This window comes from Onychostruthus taczanowskii, unplaced genomic scaffold (genome assembly GCF_017590055.1).
Source record: "Onychostruthus taczanowskii isolate IOZ18803 unplaced genomic scaffold, ASM1759005v1 scaffold48, whole genome shotgun sequence".
Lineage (NCBI taxonomy): Eukaryota > Metazoa > Chordata > Aves > Passeriformes > Passeridae > Onychostruthus > Onychostruthus taczanowskii.
In genome coordinates, this window is record NW_024502347.1 from 445,999 (window position 1) to 462,286 (window position 16,288).

At 42.0% G+C, this 16,288-nt stretch overlaps 1 protein-coding gene and 1 long non-coding RNA gene across 3 annotated transcripts in view; one reads left to right on the plus strand and one right to left on the minus strand.

Moving 5' to 3' along the window:
• LOC121341386 overlaps positions 1-463 on the minus strand; it is a 16,142-nt gene extending 15,679 nt beyond the window's left edge. The window contains exon 1 of the long non-coding RNA XR_005953422.1: positions 147-463. This is a non-coding gene — a long non-coding RNA (uncharacterized LOC121341386). The remainder of the gene's footprint in view (positions 1-146) is intronic.
• A 296-nt stretch (positions 464-759) lies between these two features.
• Positions 760-16,288, plus strand: part of REV3L (REV3 like, DNA directed polymerase zeta catalytic subunit) — a 113,375-nt gene continuing 97,846 nt past the window's right edge. For both annotated transcript variants that reach the window (XM_041414846.1, XM_041414847.1), the window contains exon 1: positions 760-1,036. In XM_041414846.1, coding sequence (XP_041270780.1) covers positions 898-1,036 — 139 coding nt within the window. In that variant the 5' untranslated portion in view covers positions 760-897. The remainder of the gene's footprint in view (positions 1,037-16,288) is intronic.

Consider the following 16,288-nt stretch of genomic DNA (forward strand, 5'->3'; position numbering starts at 1 on the left):
AACCATAAACCACAGCCCCAGGGCGCGCGGGCGCCGGCGGGAGCGCGCCCGCCCCACCCCCTCCTCCCGGTCCCGTCCCTCTCCTCGCCCTCATCTTAGGGTTTGAGGTTTTTTTTGGCTGGCCCCTGCGGCGTGGGGAGACTCACCTCCCCGCCATTCAAAATGGCGGTCGACCCAGCTTAACCCCGTCGTGTCCCGGCAGCGCTGCCTCTCCCGCCCCATCCGCGGCTCGGGATTCCGCAGCCTCACCCCCAGCCCGCGCGGCCGATCGCCGAATTACCGAGACCGTCCCTCCCTGCCTCCTCCCTCGCCACCGGGGGAGGCGACAGAAAGATTTCCCCCCGCTCCCACGCGCGCTCGCGCCCAGCCTGCCGAGCCCAACCGAAGGGGGGGGGGTGGCGCGTGTGTGTGTCGGGGAGTGACGGACACCTCCTCCGCTCGTTGAGCCCCTTTCCCCCCCCAATACATGGCCCATCCACCCCCCTCCCCGTTCCCCCAATGGTTGCATCCGTGACGACATCATCATGGCAACAGCAGCTGCAGCCCGGGGCCGGGGCGCCGCCGTCGCCGCCGCCGGGGCGTCCGCGGGGCACGAGCCCGCGCTGTCCCTGAGGGGCGCGCGGCCGCGCGGGCTGTAGGAGCGCGCGGGGGGCGCGCCGCCGCGCACGCGCCTAGAGCGGCGGCATCAGGCGGGGGGAGCGGAGACACAGACAAGGCGCGCGCGGGGCTGCGCGCGCTCTCGCGGGCGGGCGAGGAGCGGCAGGCGCGGGGAGTGTTGCGCTCGCGCGCGCGCTCGCTGCGGCGGCAGCGGCGGCGGGCGGGGGGAGCCGTGCGGGCTCCGCGCTCGCTCCGCGCTCGCTCGGTGCTGTGCTGGTGCCTCGGCGGCGGCGAACAAACATGTTCTCAGTGCGGATCGTGACTGCCGACTACTACATGGGCAGCCCGCTGCCCGGCCTGGACCCCTGCCAGTCCCGCTTCCGAGAGGCCCCGGCCAAACGGGTGCCCGTCGTGAGAGTCTTCGGCGCCACCCCGGCAGGTAAGGGATGACCCCCGCCGCCGCCACCGACGGGCGGGCGGGGACGTCCCCCCGCTGCGGCGCCGCGGGTCGCGCTGGCGCCGGCCCCGCCGCCGCCCACCCCGCTCCCGCTCTTTGTGGCTGGGNCGCCCGGCGCCGCCGCTGCGGCGCGTCTCACCTGCCAGCGGCGGCCGCGGCGACGGCAGGGCAGCGGCACGGAGCGGGGACCTGCCCGGGTGTCGCGCCGCGCCCGCCCGGTGGCGGTGGGGGCTGCGGGGCCGCCGGGGCTTTGTGCGGGGCTGCCCCGGGAGAGCGGCGCAGCTGTGCAAACACCGGCGCCGGCCCGTGCCGCCCTCGCTCCCGGTGCCCACCGCCGCTGTCCTGCCCTTCCCGGGAGCTCTTGCTGCGGGAGGGCGGGCGGACGAGGGGAAGCCGCTGCGCGCGGGCACAAGTGGGACTTGTGCGGCACTTGGGAAGTGGGGGCTCGCGGCGCGGATCGCGCGCGGCCGGAGGCAGCGGTGCTGCACTGCAGAGAGGAGCGTCCTGAGCGCCGGCCACATGTTGCCCCCCGAGACTCCCGAATGTCACATGCCGCTTCTTCGCCGCCTCTTCGCCTTGTGCTTACAGCCGTCCCACGTCTCGGATGTGCTTCTGACCAATACAAACAAATACGTTCTCGGAACAAATTTCTAACAGATTAAATACTTAGGAAAATAATTTAATATGTATTGTAGTTTGCTCATACGTTAGATATTAAATTGGAAAAACCCCTGGCTTTTGAGATATTAGACATTGTAAGCATCATTGCTTGTCATCTCTTTACATTTACACTGTGTAATGCTGACCTTGGGAATTAAGGTATTTTTGCATATTTTATTGACTGGCATGTTGAAAATTATCTATTCATGCACATACATTAAATCTTAGGCAAGACAAAAAACGTAATAAAAGAGCACAGCAGAGGTGTCTTTCCCTTCAGGCAGTTATTATAGTAGAGCAGCTTTGTATTTTTTGTTGGTTTGTTTTTTGGTTTTTGGTTTTTTGTTTTTTTATTAATCCAGAATTAGCTGTCTTCTCTGTTTAAGCACAGAGGAACGTGACATATTCAAGCTGTTGTGTTCTGATGCAACTAGAGCTCAAATTATTAAATGAATGAGTGGGATTAATAGACACAATATTGAAATAGTGGGACCTATTTTATTGTAGCTCTAATTCTGCATACAAAGGAGATATTATGTAATAATATTTATGTAATGGCAGGAGTAACTATTTCATGATTAAAAAATGTAGAGCCTGAGGTTGTTGGCAGGTAGCAGGATTTTTGTGCATGCGTGCGGTTAACTCATTAAGGCTTATTTTCTTTTAAGAAAATGTTTAGGCTATGCCATATCATGAATGTGGCATCATAAAGTAAACAGTGAAGTAGTTTAGTTGTCCAGCTATTAGGAATACGGTAGGAAATCCCTGGCTTCCCCAACCATAAACTTTAATGTCAGTTTGCATAATAGAAGTGTTTCTAATTTGTCTTCGTTAGCGAAAACAATTCACTAGAGTCTGCAAAAGCAATGTTATTTGTCTATATTTTTTTTTGAACTTTTAAATTTTTTTAATGTTTTGTACTTTTAGTAATGTTTGCTATTAAGCTTCATGAGCTTCTTACTGCATCTCTGCACTGTTTTGGGTTTTTTTTTCCTTTTTAGAAAAGCAGAGAAATGTAATTCTTGCTCTTCAAAGGTGTTGGACCTAAGCACTCATTGTCAGAAGTACTCTGATGGTGATTCTCAGGCTATTTCTTGAGAGCTGAAATTTAAAACGAAGTGTAATCACTTACATCTACACCGACATTTTCTGTGAGGAAAAAGAAATCGTGAAAACAACTTCTAGCTTACTGTCTAAAAGAATGGGATGTCCTTATTGTTTGGCTTACGGGCAGTGTGATGCTTTTCTTCGCTCGAGTTGGTCTGGGTGGGAGTAACCCTTTCTCACTGGGTTTAACGTGTGTGCCTTGCCTCCAGGAAAGGTGCTCAATTGCCTTGTCGCCTCCATGGTAGCAGCCTATTATGGCTGTATCGGCTGCTCCACTTCCAGCATGATTAACTGTGCACCACTCTTATGTGTTTATAGCTGTGTGCCCAAGCTGTGCTGGTAATTGGGAGTCAGGGTCAGAACAGACTCCAAATGTCACCTGCTGAGTGAACGGGGTGCGATTGGTATGTGGCAGTGCCTTATGCAGATGTTCAGAAAGCCAAACATCTGGCACTGCTGTATCATTATGTCCACCAGCAGCTAAGGACAGTGGTCCTGAAGGCACCCACCTGTGCTTTCTGCCCCATCTTGTGGAGATACTGCACTCAGGGAGGTGTGTGATTGACAGGGATTGCCAGTGTTACCTCTGAAGGCTTTTATGTAATCCAGTACTCAACAATTAATTTGTAAAGGTTTACTGGTACAGTCTATAAAATGAAAGTGGCTTGTGGTTGGGGGAGGAAAAAGCCAGACGTCTAATTAAAAGTAATGGAAGGATCAGCTTCTAGAATGGACTGTGCATAATAACATTTGACAACTTCTTTATGTCTTTTGAGGAAGAAATCTTGTTGTATTTGGTGAGGTTATGCAAATTCTGTCATGATGTCGTACATCCTTGCATAATAAGAGCTTGAAAGGTGAATAATCAAAATTTTGTTTAAGTCCAGACTTAACTGCTATATTCTGTTATTTTGTGAAATAAAGAGTAAAATTCTTGATTACGATAGCAAAAGGTGAAGTGAGCTGGTTGAGCCATTTCATTCAGTTTTAGCTGTTTAAGCAGACTGGCATGTCTGTTGACATAGTGACGTGGACAAAAGTATAATTTCAGAAATGCTGCAACACTGCCATGGTGGTAATACAATGAAAGCAGTGTTGAATTCATGCTTTATTGTACAAGAGCATAGATATTATCTGATACACCAGTATTTGTATCTCTAAGGGAGTCTCATAATATTGCTGCTTTTACATAAAAACAGTAGGTTTTAATTCACTGGGTAATGCTTAAGTATGAAACAAAGTCACATTCTATTCTCAGGCAGTATAGTCTGGTAACTAGTATTTTTGTAAATGCTCTTTGTAAAAATAGAAAAAAAAAACCTTGAAAAATTACAAGACCTGTTGTTTAGATTGAAATCATAATGAAAATTTATTTTTATGTTAGTGTATTGCTCTTAGTTGAATTGTCAATTCTTGAATTGTCATTCCTGTTGCTAATCTGAATCTTATTAAGATTTTTGCAACCACATAAATACCTGAATTTATAGCTTCAAAACAGATATATTTAAGGTAAGACATATCTGTAAAAATCATGTATGTTTACAGTTTAGTTTGGGAAGAGGGAGTTCCATAGATCTTAGTCATTGAATCATGGAATATGCTGAATTGGAAGAGACCCATAAGGATCATCGAGTCCAACTTCTGGCCCTTTGCAGGACACTCCAAGAGTCACACCATGTGCCTGAGAGTATTGTCCAAATTCTTCCTTAACTCTGTCAGGCTTGGTGTTATGGCTGCTTCCCTGGGGAGCATGTTCCTATGCAAGGAAAACCTTTTTCCTGATATGAAACCTAAACCTTCCTCGATGCAGCTTCATGCCATTTCTTTGAGTCCTGTCACTGGTCACGAGAGTGAAGAGATCTGTACCTGCACTCCTTGGAAGGAAGTTGTAAGACCACAATGAGGTCTCCTCTCAGTCTCCTCCAGGCTGAACAGACCAAGCAGACCTCAGCTGCTCCCTATGTGGCTTCCCATCAGGACCCTCTGATCTCTGATAGCTTAATGACTCTTGTTCAAGTTGCTGCTGTCCAGAGCCCCCAGGTCCCTTCCTGCAGTGCTGTCAACACCCCTCTGGCCATCCTGTCGATGCTCTCTGATAGCTTAATGACTCTTGTTCAAGTTGCTGCTGTCCAGAGCCCCCAGGTCCCTTCCTGCAGTGCTGCTCTCCAGTGTCTTGTTCCCTGATCTAGAGACAAAACCAGGATTGCTCCATCCCTGGTGCAGAACCCAGTGCTTGACCTTGTTAAACCTCATGTGGTTGATGGTTGCCCATCTCACCATTTTGTCAAGGCCTGTCTGCCCTTGAAGGAGTCAGCAGCTCCTCCCAAATGAGTGTTGCCACAAACTTACTTAGTATTCCTTCAAATCCTTTGTCCAAGTTGTTAATGAAGGCGTTGAAGAGATCTGGGATAAGGACGAGGCCCTACGAAACACCACTAGTGACTGGATAGATACCATGTCTGTATTATTTTCATTCCTCTGAAAAAGTATGTGGAATTTAATTCTATTTGCAAATCAAGCACTTTAAGTCACCCTAAGCCTCATTCCAAATTTATATTAAATTTAGGTGAGCTCAGAAGAAGATTGCTATCTCATGTTGCTTCCATTTAGCTAGTACTGTGAAGATTTCTTTACTATGAGGTCTCTTGTGGTGTATGGGGTTATTAAAGCTTTCTTTTGTTTCCTGCTAGCTCTTGGCTATTTCAGGCTCTTGGAGACTGTCCTCAAGATTTCACTGACCACTTCAGAACATGTACATGAATGCTCAGTTGAGTGTTTCTGTCAGGTGCTTATTCAACTGCAGAAAGAACCAAGCTGTAAGTCCATTCATTAAAAAATCAGGGAGACTAGATGAACTGGGTGTCATTTTAGGAGAGACATTAATAAGCAAGCTGAGGTTGCTAAATTATCACTTCACATAACAAAACAAGCACAAGTAGCTAAGGATACTACTCATAAACCACATAGGAGATACCTGTTGGTGTGTGATAATGAGTATTGTCAAACAGATAGTTGAAATATTAGCAAAAAAAAAAATTTTGATGTATGATTTGAGGCTGATATGTGATAAATTTTACAAAAATAGGTGCACATTTTTAAATTGCTTTTGAAGGGTGTTAGGCTGAGAAATGTGTATTCAGTTGACAGGAGGGCCTTTGGAGAAGGCAGGTTAGGAATTTACATAGGAAAAAGCAATGTGTAATTTGAGGAGTAATATGACTGCTGTCCTCAACTGCCACTTTATGTATTTGTCTTGTTTTGAATTTTACATTATGAAATCACTGATCCAAGAAAGACTCTTATTCAGGGCAGCATAAAAACCCAGTAAAAAAAAAAAAAGGATGTTTTTAAGTTACTTTTGCATGCTTTTGATTACAAGTTTTTCTGAGGCTAAATGTAATATAGGGTAGGGGTTTACAGTCAGCAAAATCTTAATGTATTTCAGGTAGACATCTAAGTTTGGTGCTTGCACTTCTTGGTTTTCTGAGAGGGGGGAAGAAAAACAGAGGCAAAAGCTCCAGCTAAAATCTGGCTCCCTTCCAGCAGCAGTAGCTCTGGTATGACTCAGTGAAGGGGCCTGCTTATCTTCTTTCTTCTGTTCTTCCCCCTCCCCTTTCCCCCTTCACTGACCTGGCTAGGCTGTATATCTGATCCCATCCAGTGCCTATGTCCTTCTGTGCTCTCTTATTGCTCATTTGAGAAGGACTGAACTCATTGCAGGATCTTGCTGCTTTCTATGCTCAGCTCATGATGAACTTTTCCTCTCCCCATTTTCACTGCCGTTTCAGACACTGGCCCCCCCAGTGGTCCTTCCCTGTAACTTCCTTAGTTCGTAGTGTTCATGAATGAGCATCATTCCAGTTGCTGCTACTTCCCATATTTCATTTCCCAGAAGCAGGTACTACTTCTTGCTAACAGTTCCACTTTCTTCTGTGGCTTCACAGTGAGAAGATGCAAAAGAGGATATAGCCATTGTGGTGAGGCTTGTGCCTTTGCTTTACCTTTTCACACCCTTTCCCAAAACATACAGCAGCATACAACTCTTGATAAAGGGTTATTCTGTGGGCTACAGCATGGCCTAAAAGATTTTTGTGTTACAACACAGTGTAACTTTACTTCCAGCTTAACATTTCTGCACCTTGCACTGACAGACTTCTCATACTTCTGAAGAACTGTTTGAAAAATTGCCTCATGTATTTAAAAGGATATGTTTTCTAAATTGTTGCGTTTTGGTGAGGATGGGGGTTTGGTGGGGTTGTTGTGTTTGGCTGGGTTTTTTAGAACCTTCTGGATTTTTTTTGTTGTTGGTTCTTTAGGGGTTTTTTTAAGAGGCATTTGTTACGTACTTTGTACAGATTGCTGAGTTGTTTGAGCATGAGAGGCTGCCTGAATAAACTGAGATTCTGCTTCGCTAGCATGGAGCTTAAGTAGCCAATTTCATACTTGTCTATATACAACTTGCTAAAATTCTGTTTCTTAAATAAACTTTTAAATACCGTGACAGAATTCATGTTCTAAATAGAATCCAGATACTGGGTTCATAACCAATATAGTGCACCTCTTGGTCAAGTCACTGAATATTTTTGTGCTGTTGTAATTCAGTGGAAAAAATACATACATAACTGACCCTACATCCTTAAAACTCCATCAGCTGCAGACTTCAAAGTGTCCCACAAAGTGGTTGCATCTATATTGAATCTGGGATTGGTTTGTATGATTAGTCTCCCTGGAAGTAGACCAGGAGCTTATCTGTCTCAGCTATAATTTCCCATACTGTTACATACTTCTTAAGGGTGCTTTTCGGCTGCTGGTTGAAATATATTCTTTTTCAGTGTGTAAAATAAACCTCCTCAAAATAGCACACTAGTCTGAAAATAGTTGTCTCTCTTAATTTTACCAGAGAAGCACATGCATATCACAACTGAGGTTGGCAGGATGAGATGATGTGTAAACACTCAGTGAGAAACAGCTCCTGCTTAGTAATTTTTGCAGTCTGAGTAGACAAGATAAATCTCTGAAAGAAGGAAGCAGGTGTGATAATACCCTGCTACAATTTCTTCTCAGTCTCTCATAATCAGAATTCCAGTATTGATCATTTAATAATACCCTCTTCTACTAACTCTTGTCATTACCTTGGTTTTGTCCTTTACCCTTGGTTGACTTGATTGACCTTTGTGTGCAGCAGACCTCTGAGAAGCATGATGGTGAACATATAAACCATCTGGAAGGAGGCAGTATGAACACTCATACTGAAAGATTTATGGTCCATGTTCTGTCTCACAAATAAAGCAGCTGAAATTTTTGATAATGATTGGACAGTGTCACTGAAGGTCTCATGTCACAGAAGACCTGCTCCTCAAAATCTCAGGACAATTGGCAGTTGAAAAACTTTTTCTTCTTTAATTACACCTTAAAGAGACTGTTACCTCCAGCTGTTGTAAAGCCAGTATCTCATCCTCCTGGTCTGACATCACTGGATGTTGAGGTGACAACCGATGGACTTGCTTCTTTTCCTTTTCCTGGATGTTTGCCCCTATATTTTACAATTGTGTAACAGTTTTTAAAGTGTTTTTAAGTTATATAATGGAGTATGTGAGCTTGCAAACAGGTAGTATTTTTCTGCCAGTGATATAGTTAAGACTGAGAATAAAGCCCAAAATATACAAGAACCTAAACAAATAACAGAAAAGTTTCTGCCAGATAGAAGGACTGTCTGAAACATCACTTCTTGCATAGGCTTCATTCATGCATGTTTGTTAAGGCTCTTTTCTTTCAAGAGCTGCTTTTTGTTACAGGGGAGTTATGGAATGCAGAAGTTTGTGTGGTTTTTGGCAGGGCATTTCAATAAAACTTCACACTTGCTGGCTGGGCTGAGCCATATGGCTTATTAAGGAACCATTTGATGTCTGTATGTTGCAGCCTTCCTGTGATCAGTATGCAGACAGCCATTTCAGATAACTTCTTCCCCAACTCATATATTTGCAGTCTGTCATGTTGACTGCATGTTTATGAGTTCATGTTATGTTATGTTACTTTTGTGTATATGTGCATGCCTTCACTGGTTTCAGGTTGGGGAGTCATCATCCTTGGAGGCACTTAAAAGTTCTTGGGATGTGGTCCTGGGCAGCCAGCTCTAGGTGGCCCTGCTTGGGCGGGGAATTTCATCCAGGTGACCTCCCGAGGTCCCTTCTAACTTCAAACATTCCGTGATTACGGAGATTACTTTTGTCAGTAGTGAGTATCCAGGTGCTCTGTGGAGCCTGTTTGTGTGTCCAGGTAAGCACAGTTACATTCAGACAGTATGGAAAAGTTGCCAGGTAGCTGGCTGTCTTTGAGCTGATTGCCTTACAGTTGTGAAAGTTACCGGAAGGTTTTGGTGGTGTCAGTGAAAACTGATTAAGATTTGGAAAGAAGAAGGAAAGAGAGAATATTCAGTATAGAGGTCACTGTTAAGCTGTGTTTGTCCTTTAGTGACATGTTTTTTTCCTAAAAATTAGAGAAAAAGTAGGAGCAGCCCTGCTTATTGATATTCAGGTTGTGCCTCTGTGCTGTTTGCTGACTAACCAGTGTTTACTACAGAAAATCTGTATGTCCTATTTTAGGTGCAATATCAACACACGGTACTCAGTATGAATATTGAAAGGACTCTGGAATGTTGCACCTAATCCATAATACCTGACATTACACCTCAGGGGAGGTTTACAATAGAAGTTTTCCGAGTTTCGTATAATGAGATGTATAATGAGTCTTTCATTTTGTGTTTGAAACTACCTAGGTGGCTTTCTGCATAGCACAGATCTTATTAAGTAGTGGGAATTGGAAACTGATTCAGCCCTCATGTTGGCAGGTACTGCCTTCAGATCAATAATGAACAAATTTTTATTTCTACCACCCCTATTATGCTTATGAACCAGATGAAGAGGCTATTTTCTGGAGTTCTTGATAGCGAAACTTCTGTATTTTCTTTTGAAAAGTTACATATCTAAGCTAGCTAAAATGTTATTAAATACTTGATGAATCATTATGTTTTTGTGTGTCTTTGTCCATTGACCATTAAGCAAATGAATATGTGGCATTCACATTTGTAAACAGTGAAACCTATTTTGCTGTCTGTAGGAAATCAGAAGAGATTACAGGCAGATTCTTACGCTGAGGTAAAATGAATCTATGGTATCAAATATTTTAATGCTTGAGCTGTTTGAATTAGCTTTGTGGAATTGACGCTTAGCCATTTTTACTGGGGGCTACCTGTTTATCTGTTTCTTACAGTAGAAGTGTGTTTTCACTCTCAGATTAATGTTCATGTGAGAAGGGACATCTCTAGAAATTGTCTAGTTAGTCCGTCTAGTTAGTTCAAAGCAGGACTCTAGACCAGCTCCAAGGATGAAAATGCCACAATCTGTCTAAGCGACTTACAGTGTTTGACCACACTCACAACACACCAAACCAAACCAAACAAAGAAAACCACCAGACTTTTTCTAAAGTTTCTTGTGTTTCGGTTTGTGCTCATTGCCTCTTGACTCTGCCCCAGTCATTGGGTGCCACTGAGAAGTCAGACTCACTCTTCTTTAGTGCTTCCTGTCCAGTCTTTATATGCATCAATAAGATCTTCCCACCTTCTCTTCCTGAGGCTACAAAATCCTGACTTACTCAGCCTTCCCTTGTGTGTCCAGTGTTCTCAGCCCTTAATTATCTTTATGGCCTGACTCCAGTATGTCCATGTCTAGTGCTGGAAAACCAAACCTGAAGCTAGCACTCCAGGATGCATCTCACCAGAGCTGAGTAGAGAAGCATCATGCCCCTCCACCTGCTGGTGTTATTCTTCCTAATGCTTCTTGGCCTTCTTTGTGGCTGTTTGTTTACATTCAGGACCCTTGGTCCTTTCCCTCAGAGCTGCTTTACAGGCAGTCTGCCTCCAGCCCCTCCCCAGGTTAAGACTTTTCATTTCTCCTTGGGGGGCTCCATGAAGTTCTGCCTATTGAACGTCAGCAGGACCCTCTGGTGGGTAAAGCACTCCTCCAGATTTTATCATCTGCAAACTTGCTGAGGTGCACCTGTTCAATGTCTAGGTCCTTAATGAAGATGTTAAACAACGTTGGCCTGAGTTTTGACCTCTAAAGTACACCAAAAATGACTGGCCTCTGTGATCCATTATTGCAAGGCTGCTTCTCCACACTTAAGTTTCATTCCTCTCCTTGCTGCATGACAGTCAAATCTGTTTTAGAGATCTCCAGTGCGTGTCTTGTTACCCCTTCTTTTTTTTTAACATGCCATCCTCTGAGATGGAAGTATAAGCACTGCATCTTAATTCTGATTACAGCAAGGTTTGGTTTGTATCATTCATAATATTTCTGTAAGATATGTTGGGTATGTTATGGCTGTGTAAAAGTAATAAATCCTGGATCTGGATTTTGTGGGTTTTGATAGTATGTTTTACCTGATGGAAAACAAGAAAATTTGGTAAAATAACTGAATATAAGTCATCATGTGACTAAAAAGGTGTTCTGTATTGGAAATACAGTTTTGAATTGTGGCATGTTTTTCATACTTGAGAAGAGTGACATATGTTGTACATTTATGCCATGGTAATTCAGATCGTTCTTTGTTCTGGTTTCTTATGGCTTTTTGGGTTGTGTTTTTTTGTTGTTGGTGGTTTTTTTTGATGTTCTTCAGGAACTGTGCACTGACATGTGCATTTGTAAACCTGCAATTCCCTTGCAGAGATTAATTTAGTGTCTTTGCAGTACAGATTCCTGGTTTCAGTCTGATGCATTTAAAAAACCCCAAAAAACCCACAACAAGAAAAGCCAAAAAAACCCCAGAAAAACCCCATCAACACGCTTTCTGATAGATGGGAAGAACAGAATAAAGTACTGCTAAGCATTTACAGATTGTGCCAGCTTGTCAGGTTTTGGTGAATTTGTGTTCTTATGCCAGCAGTTCGAAATTTAATCAAGGAAATAAATAGTCATTTTTAACCACTGCTATATTAAAGATGAAAGATTTAAGAATCAAAACCAGTTGTTTTAGGCATGGTGCAGAGGACAGTGGGGTAGTCCTCATTCCAGAAAAGTTATGTTCTATATAAATGGAGTGTTAAAAGGTGTAGAAAGAGTGGTATGTTATAAAAACAGATGGCATGGCAATATTGTTAGTCATTATTTTGAAGTGGAATTTTGTAGGAGGGATATCCTGAATGGAAAAACAAGGGAAGAGTAGGATGTGTTGAAAGGAAGACTGGAATCAGAAAGGAATATGTAGAGCATGTGAGGTGAGCTGGGGGTGGGGGAGGTTGGAGGAAGGAGAGTGCTGGGAGCCAGGACTGTGGAAAATATTGATGTTGGAGTTGCAATAACAGGGACCAGTTATCTAAGGCTGCTCCCTTTTGGATTTGCTTGCTTTGGCTCATGGGGCTGACTCGTCCCCTGAAATTTATCTCTGGAATTGTGGCTGGAGGTACAGGAGATGTTGCATGAGGTTTATTGCTCTGTGTGGTGGGAGAAGAGAGAAAAACCAAGTACTCCTGAATATAATATAGGTGTAGAATATAATGAAGAGCTACAGTATTCTCATTAGCGCTATACAGTTTGTGAACACCTTTTGTATTGCCTACTTTCATGAAAATTTGAATTATTTTTAGGTTAAGGGAAAATGTAAATAAAAAATATAAATATCTGGTGTTCATCCTCCCAGTGTATCAATAGAAATAAACTAAAACCAGCCAGACTTCAAGCCAGACTTTGCAAAAATGAGTGCACAAGAAAATGCTTTTCTTGCTGGCTGAGTAAGATAGGTGGGCCTGCATAATGTTAGGTGCATATGTGACAGGTTTCAGAAGCAGAACAAAACACAAATGCTGTGAAAAACAACACATTTCTTCAACCTGATCATCTCTTCTTCGGTGCCAATGGGCTTCTTGTAGCCTGTTTGTTTGTTATGTTACTCAGTTACTTCCATAAGAACCTTACTTCTGTTGTGTAAGCTTGATTTATTGTAAGAAAACCGTAGCATTATCTTGTTCTTTCCAGGTTAGGCTTTGGCTTTTTTAGAATGTTGTTCTCTTATGGAAACCACTAGCAATGCAGTGTTTTATGTTTATTAGTAATTTGGCTTCTGTAGCCATCTGACTCACAGTAAGCCATTTAATTACAGTGAATGTTTCAATTTTACTTTTTAAAGGATGAGTGACTGCATTTTTGACTTGTACACTAATGACTAGGGATTTGGTATTCTGACAGCAGAACGTGTAGTGGTGAGAGGCGGAAGCTTATGCGTTCAGCAGTAAAGTTGTGGAGATAAAATGGTGGTGGAAAAATAACAGTAGATCAGAGTGGAGTTGGCCAGAGAAACTTGAGTAAGAAACTGATTTAGGAGAAAACCTGGTGACTTAAGATTGGTAGTAGTAAGTGCTTTTATTGTCTGAAGATTCATAATTTGACATACAAGGGTCAGGAGAAGCACGTGCAATGTTTAAAACATTAGTACAAAACTTGTCTGTTGTTACAGCTGCTTTGCAGAAGTCATAAGCTGAAACATAAAACTTGATCATACAGTTGAATCTCTACATCAGATAACTGGATAAGTTTCCAGTCCAGTGGTTTGCATTTTCTTTCTTCTATATTTGGTTAATGATTTAAAATATTTTATTGTGTGCAGTATTGAAGAAGAGTTTCTTTGTCCCAGAATTTGATACAATAACCATCACATTGAATAAATGTTGCTTTCTGAAGCCTTCTGATTTTGTCTTGTGTTATGACAAGTGAATGGTCAGGTGTCATTATTTTTTAGTGCTTTTAAACTAGGAAATCACTTAGAATTGCAGGGAGGAGGCAAGAGAGGGGAAATACGCTTGCTGAGCCAAGGAGGCTTTTGGGAGGTGTTTTTGGTATTCTGTTTTATTGATGGAGGTAGACCAATCTGTTGTCCTCAAGTAATTGGGTTTATTGTTAGCAGAGTGTAATTGAGGTTTCAACTATTCTAGAGCTGGAAATAACTTACAGCTTCAGACTGTTTTGTGAGCTGCATATTGATGCTGTAATGAGTAACTGAAAAAGGCAGATGATGTTCTACTGGCTGTGTTCTGAATTACTGCACACACTGAAGCTTTGCAGAAGTGTGCTGTTTGGGTTCATCAGAACAGCAAAACAGGATACTTCTAGTACTAGAGGTGGCATATTCCTGTGAGGATTACAGGAGGAGAAACAGATGAAGAAAAAAGAGGAAAAAAAAAATCTTGGGGGACTAGAAGTCCATTCTGTCTGCATTCATTAAGGAATCTCAACTTTTTTCCATCTAACCTGGATTTTTCCATATTAAAATGGTTTATTTATTTCTTCAAATATGAAATTATCTTTTACAGATACCAGTCATTCCTTAAAGTAGCTAGATGTAATGGAATTAGATATATTCTGCTACTCTGAATATAATCCTAGCTCTTCACTATCTGTAAATTGTATTTAAGTGCATACCCAGAACCGCAGTCTTTTTGACTGAGTAGAACCTGGTATAGCAGTTACAAATGTTATGATACAGTTTTGAACAAAATTTTGTATGTTTAAATTAGATATGACCATATTTTCACTTTCTTTTTTTTTTTTTTTCATTTAAGTAATTGGAAAATTCTCCAGCTGTTGTATTGATGCCCTTCATTTTTTCAGAGTTTTCAGAAGAGTAGAGAAAGAATATGTGATAGGGAAATGTGTCCGCTAAATCTTTGTGTCGATACCAGAGTGATTGGATTGGACCAGCAGTCCCAAGTCATTACACTTCAAAGTGTGTCTTTCATTTGTTAGTATGGTTTTTTTTAGGGAAAATTCAAATGTTTGGGAAAACATTGTTTAACAATCAGTTCAAGGATGAAATTTTTAATCAAGAATGATAGTGTCATTGATATAAAAGAAATTATTTCTAGTAAACTTCTATGGATGTGACAGCATAGTCACCTATTTTGGTGATGGTTTTCTAAATATTCTTAAATATTACTGTTTCTTGTGCCACTCAGAATCTCTCAGTGTCACTTTGTTACTTGTTTCTGTGAAACCTAGAGTACTGGTGAAAGAGAAGGCATGTTGTGCTTTCCACAGTTATAGTGAATTGAACCTTAATTGCAATTCCAGAAATTCTTTCCAGCGTTCCAGCCAAGGAATAAATAATCAAGTCTTAGTTGTTATTACTATTTGAGTACTAATCAGCTACTTTTTAAAGTAAAATGTTTCTTTTTCCCTTGTAGCTCTTGTGTAAAATCTTTAAAAAGTACCAAGGAGTGAAGTGGATTTTTTTAAATCTCCGTATGTTCTTGTAGCTGGACGTTTTAGAGCAAGGAAATCTCCAAATTGACACTGGAGACTAGCCATGTGAAAGGATGAGGTGCCAACTGTTTTTCTGGCAAATAGCTTCTGTATACACTCATCCCTAAATCAGAGGTAAATCTGGCCTGAGGTAATTTCTGCTTTTATGAGTTAGTTCAAGTTTAGTTCTGAAGTCATGAAGCACAGGTCACATCTGTAGTGAAAATTGTTGCTCTTTGACCATTTTTGTAGTTGCACAGTGGGGTCAAAAGCTCTTTTGCTATTCAGGAATTTCAGTCACATATTTTAAAATAAGCTCAATTGCTACTGGACATCATTTTCTCTCATGACCGAGCTGTATGTAGAAGTGTTTAGCTTTAAAAAGGCTTCTAAAGATCACCTCTCATGAGGTTTAGTGGTATTTCTGCATAGACCCATTCATAGACAAAAGACTTGAGTCCAAAGAAGGATAGTGATGGTTGGAATTGTTCTAGTTTTGTATTAGAGCTTGCTCAAGCAGTTAAAAAAAAAAAAGGCAAACAGATGTTTTCTACTATTAGTAAAGGATGTGATGAAAATTGAGCAATCTTTTCGAGAGAAATAAAGTGAAACAAAAGAAATTTTGGATTGAATTAAGACTCATAATTTCTATTAAGTGAAAGGAGAAAAAAAAATGCAGTGGATTATAATGAATATCTATTTAGAAATAGCTTGCACCTTTTCCAGTGGGGAGACAAATATTTATGTTCTGTAATTGTTTGTTAATGGAGTTCTTGATCCCCAGCTATTGAGCAGTAGCAGTCACAATAACAGAATCAATGTGTCCAAAATGTCATATTAGCAGACTTTTTTTTGTTAACACACCACTGTTGTAAGGAACCATGTGTTAGATCTTTCTTTGTTTTAAAACACTTTCTTAATACGTGAGACATCAAAATTTCAATGGACAATTCATCAGTTAGATGCAAGGAAATTTGTCAGTACAGTTATATAACATCAAGACTTTATTTTTCAGTAGTATATAAGAATCACAGTTCCTATAAAACAAATATGTTTCTGGCTATCTCTAGGAATTCCATTCTTACCATTTTTGGTTTGATTGGTTCTTTTAATAGAAATGTGCTGCAGATGTTTTTATTTAGAACCAGTAATTGGAGTCCTGTGGGGTTTTTTAATGCA